The sequence below is a fragment of the Lemur catta genome, chromosome 20, assembly GCF_020740605.2.
Source record: "Lemur catta isolate mLemCat1 chromosome 20, mLemCat1.pri, whole genome shotgun sequence".
Taxonomy (NCBI): domain Eukaryota; kingdom Metazoa; phylum Chordata; class Mammalia; order Primates; family Lemuridae; genus Lemur; species Lemur catta.
This window is the reverse complement of record NC_059147.1, coordinates 19,987,710-20,001,079: the sequence shown is the minus strand read 5'-3', so window position 1 is coordinate 20,001,079 and position 13,370 is coordinate 19,987,710. Positions and strand designations below refer to the sequence as shown.

The following is a 13,370-nucleotide window of genomic DNA, read 5'->3' as shown; positions in this document are numbered from 1 at the left end:
ATTCAACTTTTTAAAAGCATATCCCACATGTGATAAACTTACTGAATTAATTGAAACAGTCATCAGAAAGAGGCTTAGTTTTGCTTTCTAAAATGTACTTCCTTTATTCAGTATTCCATATTTTAATTTTTAATTTCCCATTTGAAATCAAGGCAATATATCTTGAGATCTTTTCCATCTCTTTGATTCTAGAATATTTTCGCACTATATTTTATAATTAATTATTGTGAATAATAGGAAAGTGCTTTTTTTTTTTGGTGGGGGGACAGGGTCTTGCTATGTTGCCCTGGCTTGTCTCAAACTCTTGGGCTCAAGCAATGCTCTTGCCTCAGCCTCCCAAGTAGATAGGACTACAGGTGCACACTACCATGCCCAGATCATTTATTTTTATATTTTTTTAATATATTCATTCTGTATTTGGACATTTTATTGAACTCTTTTATAAGCTGTGATAGTTTTTTAGTTGCTTCTCATAGATTTTTAAAGTAGATGATTATATCATTTGCAAACAACAACAGTTTTCTAAATATTTATTTGCAATATTTATATTTATTTATATTTCTTGCCTTATTGCACTGGAAAGTACCTACAGTGTGATTTTCAACAACAGCAGTGTTCGCAGGCATCTTTTTCTTGCTCTTAACTATAGTGGAATGTATCTATTTCAGTACGACGTTCCCCATAGGTTTCTTGTTGCTATCCTTTATCAAGTTTCTTCAATTCCTCAGTTGCTAAGAGTTTCATCAGCATGGATGTTGAATTTTATCAAATGCTTTTTTTTAAGGAAACCATTGATATGATTATATCATCTTTCTCATTGAATCAATCAGTAATGTGGTGAATAAAATTAATTAATTGTGGAAGGGCAGAAATTTTAAAGTAATAATTTAAAATGTTTAATTAATTAATTAATCCTTGCATTCTTAGCATGAGTCCTGATTCTGCATCACGTATCATTCTTTTAATACAATACTTGGTACATTCTAAGAGGTGAAATAAGGCCAGTATGACTGAAATGTATTGATCAAGAGAGATAATTGATATATTAGGTCATTAAATATGAAATGTCCAATATTGATTCAAAATTTTAGTTTATTATATCTCAAACAAGAAGCAGTACAATTAATCAAAATATGCACCTAAACTATCAACAGTTTTGCCATCTTAATGGTAGCTTATTTATGCCAGCAGTGAAGAAGCCTGGAGTGTGAGTGGTGATGAAATTGTGAAAGGTGTTTTCCACAGCTTGTTGAGATTTGAATATTTTTCCTTGCAAGAAGTGGTCCAAAGCCTGTAAGAAGTGATAGTCAGTTGGTGCAAAGTCTGGTGAGTATGGTGGATGACAGAGAGTTTCCAATTCTGGCCTCTGTAGTTTGAGCAACATTGTTTGTGTGACATGTTGTCAAGTGTTGTCTTGCAAGAGGATCAGCCTGTCTCTATTGACCAGTCTTGGCTGCTTAATTGCAAGCTTCCTCATTGTTTCATCCAGTCGGTTGCAGTAGACATCGCTGTAATTGACTGACCAGGTTTCATGAAGCTGTAGTGGATAATACCAGCACTGGACCACCAAACAGACACCATTAGCTTTTTTGATGAATATTTGGTTTTGAACTGTTTTAGCACTTCCTCTTTATCCAACCATTTTGCTGAACACTTGCGATTGTCAACAAGAATCCATTTTTCATCACACATAACAATATGGTATAGAAATGGTTCTCTTTTATGTCATGACAGAAAAGAAGGCAAGCTTTGAGATGATTTCTCTTCTGATGCTCACTTGTTTAATTCATGCAGAAACCATCTATCCAGCTTCTTTATCATGCTGATTTGTTTAAAATGGTCCAATGTTGTTGGAATAGGAACCTCGAACTTCGCTAATTCACTCATAGGTTTAGATGGATTTGCTTCCACTACAGCTTTCAGCTCATCATTATACATCTTGGTCTTAGGTCATCCAGGTAGCTATTTTTCAAGATTAAAATGGAACTTCTCAAACCATCAACATACCCAGCATTCATTAGCCACATCCTTCCCAAACACTTTGTTGATATTTTGAGCTATCTATGCTGCATTGGTTCCACAATGGAACTCATATTCAAAAATAACACAAATTTTTGACTTATCCATGGTTTCACAAAAATTTCTCAAAAAAAAATTTGAAAGATAATCACAAGCCAAACCATGCTTTTGAAAGAATAAGGATGTACCTTCACAATAAAAATAAAACAAGAAGTATCAAAGTGAAATGTGAGAGATATCAACTGTCAACTAAGTACTTAAGGAAATCGGACATTTCATACTTAATAACCTAAAATAAATAAATATATATATATATATAGAGAGAGAGAGAGATGAAAAAGATAAGCAGGGGCAGACATTGTGGCTTCTGTTAAGAAATTGGGGTTTTATTCAAAGAGCAATGGAAAGGCATTGATGGGAATTCCTTAAAGGAAGAGAGGAGACAATTTGATCTAAGTTTTCAAAATATAACTTTAACTAATGTGTAGAAATAGATTGGAGAGGGGTAGGTGTGGAAGTGAGGAGACCAGTTCGGATGCTATTGCTGTCCAGGCTAGCATGGTGCCAGTGCAGAAGCAAGGGAACGAATTCAGCATTGTTTTGGCAGTAGAATTGACCAGTCAATATGATGGAATGAATGTTGGAGAAGACAAGGACTCAAGGATGACTTAGTGGAATCCACCTATCAAACCATCGAAACCTAATACTTTTAGCAGGAGAGAGAGTAGATCTTTTTGTAGAACTCCTTGATTCTGTAATTTACGTATGTCTATATCTTTTTGTATCTTTCTCCAAGTTAAACCACTCATGTGAGAGAAATCTAAGCTTCCATTTTTTCTGGAAGATAGTGATTTTTTTTTCACCATCCTTAGTTGTAGTATCTCACTTCCATGGTGACATTTCTCAGTTCAGCCACCACTTATCAAGCACTTACAGTGAATTGTAGTTTCTCCAATGACTCCCCTGGTTTACTGGGCAGACCCAGCCGACTCCATGTGTCTCAGAAATCCCCAGAAAAGATTCACTTCTATTTCCAGAAGACCAAATTATTTCATCTTTAGGAATAGCTTCACCACCATGGCATATAAAATATAGGGTCAGAAGTCTAATCTAACACTTTTCATCTCACTAATTTGCAGGGCCAGTGATACTCAAAATTCCATTTGAAAAAGTAACAAACTTCAAGCACTGAGTAGTTATTGCAAATAAAGCAAGAAAACCCAAAAGAATGCATTTCTTTATGTATGGCCACATTAGGATGCAGGTGTACTATTAAATAGCATACCAGAGAACAGAAGGCAGACATATGAATTTCCAAGGTCTCCCTCCTGCTTCCAGACTTAGAAGCAGATCTCTGCCCTGTACTTAAGATAGGAAGATGGCTAATTGCGCTTCATGTTCATGATAATAACTCACAGTCATATAGTGACTCACACCTTACAAAGCCCTTTTTTATATATATCACCTCATTTGATCATCACAAAAACTCTGTAAAAGAAACAGCTGAAATTAGCCTAATTTGTAGAAGCAGAAACTGAGGCCAGAGAAATAAGTAAATGATAGAACCTGGACCTCAACTCTGATTTTCTGACTACAATTCTCAACTCCCTTTTGACTATACCATGTATACTCATTACTAGCAGAAAACACAAATTTAAACACACTTCTACCAGAACTATGTGTTCAATTGATCCCTAACTCCAAACAATGCAGTATTTCACTCAGTCAAAACAAAAACATTATTTAGCATTTACTGAGCACCCTGAACTATAGTGATGGGGATTCAGCAGTGAACAAAACACACAGTCCTGCTTTCATGGCCCATCAAGTCTAGTGAATTATGTCAGGAACTAAGAGGCATAAAACATAGAAGAAACATTGTATCATGTCTACTACCCTAGAATTGGATTCCAGATCTTTATCAAAGGCTGCAGAGTCCGTGAAAGTGACTTCCGATACTCCTGGTACTTGCAGATGTGCTAACTAGAAGGTGAAATGTGGGTGGAAAGGTGCAGAAGGGCCTGGAAAGACAGTTCTATCTTTCACAACAGGGAGGTGAAGATGTGGGCATGATCACAGACTGCTCTGCAGGTTATTACGGGGAGAAGAGAGCCCAGCTCTTGTCCATTTCTTCTAGTCACAGAGAATGCCTGTGTGGCCATGAGCTGGAGGCCTGACAGTGATGTTCTCCCCCCTAAAGATAACCCTTCATAAGGAGTCCATACGGAGTCTGGAGGCCCAGGTGGACAAGGCTCTGCAGAAGGAGAAGCACTATCTCCAGACCATGGTCGCTAAAGAAACCTATGAAGCCTTGTCCCGGAAGTCAGTGGCCTGCCAAGATGACCTGGCACAAGCCCTCGAGAAGGTGAGGCCACACTCTCTCATCTCCAGGGCTGTTTAGGGCAAAGAAATGTCAGGGTAATGTGAGAGGTGCAGGAAGCATCATCAGGGCTGCCTCAAACCCTTGCGTGGGCTGAGATGTCTGTCCAGAGGAGGTCTGCTTCCCCTTAGTGAAGCTTTGGGGGGCCAGGGGGAAGATGAAGGCCAAATCTAACAAGTCTCTCTGTCCATGGGTAGCTCAGGAGCAAGGTTTTCCCAAAGCCTGGATTGTCAGGGAAGTTCATGCCCATCCTGTGCTAATCGTGCCTGGCTGATCAATTCATGCGACTGGAGAGAGAAGGAGGGGGAGGGGTGGGGAGCAAAAGGGAGGTACAGAAAACCAAACACTGTCACTTCCCACCCCTCTCTGGGACACTAGGCAAGGTGACCATACGTGCCACCCTAGGCAGAGGGCAGGGAGGGACTGGAACCCTTCTCCATTCAGGACTCACTAGCCAGGGCCAAAGGGGTCTGGGCCACTCTCATCCCTTTGTCTTTACCGAAAGCTCAATCATGCCACCTCGGAGACAAAGAGCCTGCAACGAAGCTTGACACAGACCCAAGAGAAGAAATGTCATCTGGAAGAGGAAATCATTGCTTATGAGGAGAGGATGAAAAAGCTCAATGTGGAATTAAAAAAACTGCAGGGCTTCCACCAGGAGAGCGAGATAGAGGTAAGGAGAAGCCAGAGGCTGGGGCTGCCTTCCTGAGTCCGCAAGGTCACCTCTTGTATCCAGAATTATTTAGCACTCAGTCATTCCCTTATGCCAAGGGTGGGGAACATTTTCATGTTGGAAGACTGTATTAATTTAGATGTAATCAAATAAGGCTGCATTCAAGAAACTGCAATTAGTTTTACTTAAAAATGTACAGTAATTTGTAAAAATGTAACTATTAATACCATGTATTTAATAATTTCAAAAAATGAAAACTATTTGTTAATTTTAAAGTTAACTAACTTTTTTTTTTTTTTTTTTTTTTTGAGATAGAGTCTCTGTTACCCAGGCTAGAGTGCCGTGGCATCAGCAGAGCTCACAGCAACCTCAAACTCCTGGGCTCAAGTGATCCTCCTGCCTCAGCCTCCCGAGTAGCTGGGACTACAGGCGTGCACCATCACACCTGGCTAATTTTTTCTATTTTTTTGTAGAGACAGGATTCTTGCTGTTGCTCAGGCTGGTCTCGAACTCCTGACTTTAAGTTATCCTCCCGCCTTGGCCTCCCATAGTGCTAGTATTACAGGAATGAGCCTCTGAGTCTGGCCTAACTAACTGTTTAATGGCTTTGTTGCGTCTGCTTTTTGTCAGAGAGCATTTGAATATTTGGTTGCAGCTGGGAAGTCCACAGTTTCAGCTGACCCTCTAGATGGGTATCAGTCATTTGTGACCTTAAGGGAGTCTTGATTTGGGTTAGGTAGGAAAATGTAGATTCACAGCAATAAGTGGTTGAAAAGCAAGAAAGCATTTTTCAGGCATGTTGCTGAAGGCTTGGGTATTCTACTGCATTTTTCTATATTTCAATTGGATCTTTCTTAGCATCAAACAATGAATTTAAAATGTCATCTACTGAGAGCTCCATCAGTTCCATCTGTAGTTCTTTAGGTGCCTTGGTGATATCAACTAGGTGAGGCTGAAATGCTAATTTGAGTGTGATTCCATGATTCTCAAAGTCAGTGAACCAACCTTTCATTGTGTTCGCCAATTAATAGGTCTATAACAGCTGCATATTCTTCAGATGATTAGCATATCAGCACCTAGTAAGTTTCCATCCTAACACTGTTATCCTGCTCACCAATAACCTTGCTAACTGGGGAAAATGTTCATCGGAAATTTGCTTTTGAAGAAGTGTTTTAAAAAAAGATAAGAGATCATTGTTTTTCAAAGTGCTTGGATTTTTTTTTTGCCACATATCATATATAGACTTGGCTTTACCTTGCAAAGAAATATTCAAGTCATTTTGATTTAATGTTATATCACACAGAAATGCTGCATTCCTACAGAAATCTTCTTTCAATAATTCACATTGCTGATTCTCTTCTTCATAAAATTTATCTGTTCTCACAGAGATAAAATTTTGGCTAACACCTGTCCCTCGGATAGCCAACATACTTTAGAATTATAAGGCAAATCCACAGTGAATACCTCATCGTTCAACTTTAGCATATTATGAAACTGACGATGCCATGTTGCATTTGCAGGAATATAGTTAATAATGCGGATAACTTGTTGCAAAGTGTCACTTATTAATAAAATAGTAGCTTTAGCGCAGAGATTTTACTGATGCAAGATACAGCGAAAAGAAAGGAGAGCATCTGTATCTGTTAATACTTTTTTTTTTCTTTTTTGTCTTAAACAATAAATATTTATTCCTCACAGGTCTGGAGGTTGGAAATCCAAGATGGGGTACCAGCATGGGCATGGTTGGGTTCTTGGTGAAGGCCATCTTCCTGGTTTACAGATGGCTGTCTCCACGTTGTATCCTCACATGGTGGAGAGACCAAAGAAACCTCTTTTCTGTCACTTCTCATAAGGGCACTTTTTTTTAACCTGTGCGATAAACCTTCTTGTTTTCCTGTCATGGAAGGTGTACCGTCTGTACATACACTCACTAAATTTACCAAATTCAGTCCAACTTCACATTTATCTTGAAAGTTGTTGAAGATATCTCTTCCCTGTGTTCTGTTCACAAGAGTGCCCAAAGCGAGTAACTCTTCATAGCAAAGAAAATCTTCTGTTATGACCTGAATGAAGTATAAAACCTGCACCATGCCAGTAGTATCAGTTGATTCATCCAAAGCTATTGAATAATATATATCTTCCTTTTGAAGTATTGCATGAAGTTGTTCTGTTAAATTGAAGGCTAATTCATGCTGCCAGTTATGGTTCTTCTTGAAAGAGGCAGTTGTTTGTACTTTGAAACATAATCGAAGTCTAAGCATCCTACAACTTGGACAATGCATTCTTTCACAATTTCTACATCACTGAATGGCTTCCCTTTTCCCCCGAGTATATAAGCTACTTCATAAGTTGCTTCAGTGGCATTATTTCCAGGTCTTAATGCTGCTTGAAAGAATTGTCTTTGCTTTTCATCTTTTAATTTCTGTAATATATCCTTTCGTGCCTCTCCCTCTAATTTAAAATATTTGTGGTCCTTATGAGTGTTATAATGCTGATGAACATTGAATGTCTTTAATGTTAATCTTGCAGTATCACCAAGCAAGCAATTCATGTTATCGTTAGCAGAAACAAGATAATATTGCAATTCCCAAGCCTCATTAAAAAAATCTGTTTTTGACTGGGCGTGGTGGCTTACGCCTGTAATCTTGGCACTCTGGGTGGCTGAGGGGGGAGGATCGCTCGAGCTCAGGAGTTTGAGACCAGCTTGAGCAAGAGCAAGACCCCGTCTCTATTAAAAATAGGGAAAAAAATTAGCCCGGTGTGGTGGCATGCTCCTATAGTCCCAGGTTGAGGCAGGAGGATCCCTTGAGCCCCAGGAGTTTGAGGCTGCAAGGAGCTATGATGACACCACTGCACTCTACCAGGGATAAGAGAGTGAGACTCTGTCTCAAAAAATAAAATCTGTTTTCTTCCTCCAGCATTCTCTTGGTCTTCTTTTACACAATGGGCTGTTAAGCAGACTGAATTAAAAAAAATACTGTCAAGCTATGCAACTATTCACAAATTCCACTTCAAACAGAAACAGTGCACTGTTGGCAAAAGCTGATAGCAAACTGGTGTACTCGACCCCGGTAAACCCTCACCAACCAGCCTTGTGTGGTAAAGGCACCAGTCAGGCTAGGGGAAGTTAGAGCTAAATTATGAGCGTAGCACCTGTCACTTTAGCCCTTACTGCTTACTAATGTTCTAATTGTGCTGGTCAATCTGGGAGGATTGTTTCACTGAAACTTATTTTATTCTTTGGTTTTTTAAAAATAAAAATACAAAAGATGGACAAATATGTATTAATAAAAATAAAAGACTTTCTTCTGTAAAATTTGGATTCAGTCGAAAGGCCGAACTTAAGGACCTAGAAGGCCACAAGTGGCCTTGAAGCCGCAGGTTCCCCACCCCTGCCTTGGGCTAATGGGTTCCCTCCGCTTTGTGGGCTCCCTGAACTTCAGGCGGAGGTGGCAAAGCTCAGGGCAGGGGTGCCCTCTGCTGGCTGCTGAGAATAACACACCCCCAGCAAGTCTCCCAAGGCGGGAAAGCAAGGACCTGTCATAGGTCCTTGGGGGTCGGGCAGGCCAGCTGGGCACCCCCCTCACTCTGAGCTCCTGTGCAGGTGCATGCCTTCGACAAGAAGCTAGAGGAGATGAGCTGCCAGGTGCTGCAGTGGCAGAAGCAGCACCAGAATGACCTCAAGATGCTGGCAGCTAAAGAGGAGCAGCTCAGGGAGTTCCAGGAGGAAATGGCCACCCTGAAAGAGAACCTCCTTGCAGATGAGAAGGAGGTGGGCACGCCTGGGCTTCTGCTCACTCCCTCTGGGTGCCTACCGGCACATCCTGTGGCCACCCAGATGCCAGACAGTGATGGGGTGGAGGTGCCTGGGAGCAAGGAGAGGACATCCCACATTCAGCACAGAGTAGGCCCTGGGTACTCTAGGACCACAGCTGCTGTCTCAACCCACCTATATTCCTGGGGCTTTGTGATAGATATTGAGCAGAACAAAGGCCTCGTTCCAGAGAGGAGACTGACAGGTACCTCAGCCACCCGTGACTTAGACAACCCACCAGGCAGTCCCACTCCAGAGTACCTCCTGCCACTCTCAGCCACCCTGGACCCTACAGTAGAATTGGCTAAGTGACCTTCGGGGCATGTCCCAAGCCTGGCTCCCTAAGCACTGATGTCCATGGGAAGAGGCCACAGGACATCTTGGGGTAGCCACAGGGCCTTTGCTTGAATTAAAAAGAAGTCATCTTTTCCTCCAGATATTTTTCTTCCATCTGTTAGAAATTTGGCTTAGCATACTGCCTTTTTAGAACAAATCACTTTCATGCCTTCAGCCTGAAAATCGTTATTTTAAGTACAAATCCACCGTGTCTCTGCTAGAAATGGTGCGTCCTCAGAGAAATCTCCTTTGTGTGAGATGCAACCTGCGTAGCTGGAGGTGGAGGTCCTGGTGTGGCAACGCCAACTCTGGCCTCAGATTGGACAGCAGAGTTGAGTTTTCTACCCCCAGGAAGAGAGAAGAGGCCTGACTAGGGAGGAGGGGGTGACAGGCTGGGCTCCCACCCCTTACTGTCTCATTTTCTTCTTGTACTGAAGCCATGCTGCCTGCCCCAGCGGTGTGTGCCCAAAGATCCCTGCAGGATGCACCGAGACAATGATCAGATCATGACCAACATGGAGCAATGGGCAAAAGAGCAGAAGTAAGTAAGGGGAAAAAAAAAAAAAGAAGAAGGCAGCGTCCCCAGGCCTGGGCTGAGCTGAGGAGCCAAACGTGTGCCAAAGATTAGTCACGCACACACACAGGCCCTGCCCTCCTCGGAGACCAATCCAAGCTCAGCCCACATCCAAGAGGTGGGAATAAGACAGAGGAGGCTCAACCCTTCAGGGTGGTTTGCAAAGCCCTGAAGAATTAGAAACAGAGCAGCTCCAAGATGGAGAAATGCTTCGCTGGGGTTCAAATGTCCTCTTCCTGTCCTGAGATCCAGCTTCACTGCCTGGACCCCTTGAACTCATTCCCTTGAACTCACCTGGGGATCACAGGGATTCTGCATCGGAGTTGAGTACAGAGTCCCCTTAATTGCCAGGTGCTAGGACAACCCCAGCTTTGGGGACAGGATGATGCATGGGGGGTCTAGGACCCAGCAGAAGCCTTGCTGAGAACACCCAGTGTCCTGTTCAGCCAGCTGTGCCCTTGCTCACAGGAAGCCAGGGAACTGGCCACTCTTCTCTCCCGTGAATTTTATTACAGGATCGCTAATGAGAAACTAGGAAACAAGCTGCGTGAGCAGGTCAAATACATCGCCAAGCTGACTGGTGAAAAGGAGTAAGTCACCCAACACCACCCCGCTGCTTCTTGGGACCCAGTGAGAAGGGTCAGCAAGGAGCCAGGGGTGGCTATCATTTGATAGGTGCATCAGGCCCCCGAAAGAGATGGTACTTTGGAAAGATCCCCTGAGTCCTGAATCTGTGTCTACATGACCTTGCGCACATCACGTAACCTCTGTGGGCCTTAGTTCCCTCACCAGCATACACAGGGTGTTTAATAGTCTCTGTGCTCCTTCCTGCTGTCACTCACTGTGATTCTCAGAGGTCAAGATGCTGAGAAGGGAACAGGCAGGCTGGATTAGCTAGGGTAGGGGCTAAGCCGCAGCAGAGATCCGGATGAAGGGACATGGAAGGAACGCTCTTCGTGGACTGGTCTGAGTGAGCAGCTCAGGTTGGTGGGTCCCTTTGTTCCACCTGGTCGTCTGGGAACCTGGGCTCCTTCTGCCTGTGCTCCACCCTCCCCTGTGGTTTCGCTTCACCTGCGCAGTCAAAGCTGGGTTGGCTGAGAGTGAGGAATGGGAGGAGGGGTATTCACAGTTTGAGAACAGAGGTGAAAGGTGAATGCCTAAAACAGAATTGGGAGGTGGTAGAGTCACAGGTCATGACAAGCCTTAGGACAGTGCTTCCGTACCTTTCATCAGGGAGCGCTTAGAAAATGAACACATTTGTTTGGTACACTCGTGACAGCCTCCGTGTCCTCATCCTGTAAATGTTGATAACTCTCACCGGGTGAGAGTTTCCGAGGCATGTCCATGAGAACACATGGACGTGTGAACACAGTTGTCCATAGCAGCTGGTTCCTCAAATCAAATCTCTATCATCTGTCAAACCAGATCCTTCTGTGAACCCCAACAGGCAGGTGAGGCTTGACTGTCCCCATGTAACAGATAAGAAAACAGGCCCAGAGCTGACCGAGGCAGTCAGGAGTACTAGTTCTGGGTCCCCCCGGAGCCCACGCCTGAGCGTCCTCCGCAGACTACACAAAGGCCTCCATTTCCATGTAGTGTGCAAGGGGCCAGCTCCAAAAGGAACGGGGCGTCCACACCCTTTTGCCTGTGATGCCTTTGTCTGTCCTCCCCAGCAGGGAACCAAGCAGATCAAGCAGACCAAACACCCACCTGTCCTTCCTCTCCTTCCCACAGCCACCTCCACAACGTAATGGTCCACCTGCAGCAGGAAAACAAGAAGCTGAAGAACGAGATAGAAGATAAGAAAATGAAAGTGGGGAGCACCCGGCCGTGCACCAAAGCCCTAGGCCCGAGCAGAGCGGAGCCCGCACAGAAGGGGAAACTGTGCAGTTCACTGGGCTGGAAGGGGACGTCCCAGGACACAGGCCAAAGAATGGACATCGTCAAGCTCATCGGGATGCCCCACTGCTCAGGTACATCTGCCGTTTGTCCCACATGTCAAAAAAAAAAAGTGTGGGTTTTTTTTTTTGTTTTTTTTTTTTTTACATCACTGGATTGGGAATTCAAATAGGGAGAAGAAAACAGGAATTTCATGACTTCAAGACATTTGCTTAGCTACTCTGGACCAAAGATAATTGTTTCCATGTCTGTAGAGAGAAGAGGCAAATTAAGGCCCATTCTATCTAAGAACCTTTGGTGATACCACGTGCCTCATACCTAAGACCCAGCCCCTCCCCTGATCCAGTCCCTCTGGAGTCTGGGGACAAGAGGTGAATAGGCAGAATAGGTGTCTTCCTCCTGTTACGTGTCTGGAAACCCCACAAGAGCACCCCAGACCCCTACTCAGCCTGGGTTCACAGCTGCCTTTCCTGCCACCTGTAAACTCCATGTTACCCCAGAGGGAAGAAGTCACCCTGCAACAGAGCTGCCTGGCCATGAGTCCAGTCCTTGAGGAGTCACCTCATTAATTTCTCCTCAAGTCAAAACTCTCTTTTCCTCCCTATTCCCTCAGGTTCCTCGTATTGCTAGAAGCAGCGTCTCGCCCTGCGCATCATTTCCTCACATGTTTCTCAGAGGACCGTGAGTTCCCGCCCCTCTCTCTTGACCTGGATCAGCTCTTACAGGAATATAGCATGGTCCCAGCCTGTTTTTCAAGATGCAGACATTTTGCTGAGTTATGTCTGCTTCCTAGAATGAAGTGAGCTTTGGAACCATATTACCATCTCCAGGCCCAAACTCTAAAATAAACACATGAGCATGAGCCCAGCAGCTTTGGTGAGCTCTTGGTGTCTTGCAGACATCTCTGCCCCCACAACCCCCCAACAACATGGTCATACCTGTTTTCTCTGGGTATACGGTCTCCCTCACTTATATAGGGGAGCTATATAATTCCCAAAGTAAGTGTCTGGATTATCTGGATTAGTTTTTAAACCAACAAGAGATAATTAGCTCTTTTTTTCCTTTCCATCTCTATCTGAAATTTAAAAATAAGAAAAAAAAATCTAAAAGCCTCAGAAAGGAAAGTAAACCTGAGACCCAAAAGAAAAGAAGAGAAATAAATAGGCAATGCATTTCCAAGTGGGGGAGGGAGAGACAGCCATCTGCTTGCTCCCTGGCCTCCATATTCCATTCCTTCTTTGAACAACTTTATTTTTCTCCCAAGCCACCTTAACACAAGTAAAACTTCATTATAACAAACTCCAAGGACAGCTAAACTATTTTATTGTGGTAGGATTTTGTTAAACTGAGTACATATCTAGAATTTATATTTCTAGTCTATATAAAATGGAGAGAAATAGCCACTAAGGTTTAAAAAAGAGAGAAAGAAATGACAGAGCTTGCATTTCTGAGGGGGCAGGAAAAGTGAAAGGAAAAAAAACCCACTGGTTGGCAATGATTCTTAAATATTCTTGCCTCCTTCCCTGAACAAATAAAGGCCAGGAAAACTCACTGCTAATAAGGGACATGACACATAGAATGCCCCTGACAGGACTTAGGAGGGGCAAGCTCCAAAGTGCAGTGTGAGGCAGGAGTGAGGGACATCTCTGGCAGGCTATTCTGTGATGGTTGTTAT

At 43.3% G+C, this 13,370-nt stretch overlaps 1 protein-coding gene across 1 annotated transcript in view; it reads left to right on the top strand.

Annotated features, from left to right (window-relative positions):
* Positions 1-12,559, top strand: part of PMFBP1 (polyamine modulated factor 1 binding protein 1) — a 43,021-nt gene extending 30,462 nt beyond the window's left edge. The window contains exons 15-21 of the mRNA XM_045533185.1: positions 4,220-4,384; positions 4,905-5,072; positions 8,677-8,844; positions 9,660-9,763; positions 10,312-10,386; positions 11,531-11,769; positions 12,309-12,559. Of these exons, the coding sequence (XP_045389141.1) occupies positions 4,220-4,384; positions 4,905-5,072; positions 8,677-8,844; positions 9,660-9,763; positions 10,312-10,386; positions 11,531-11,769; positions 12,309-12,325 (936 nt within the window). The 3' untranslated portion in view covers positions 12,326-12,559. The remainder of the gene's footprint in view (positions 1-4,219; positions 4,385-4,904; positions 5,073-8,676; positions 8,845-9,659; positions 9,764-10,311; positions 10,387-11,530; positions 11,770-12,308) is intronic.
* The last annotated feature ends 811 nt before the right edge of the window (positions 12,560-13,370 follow it).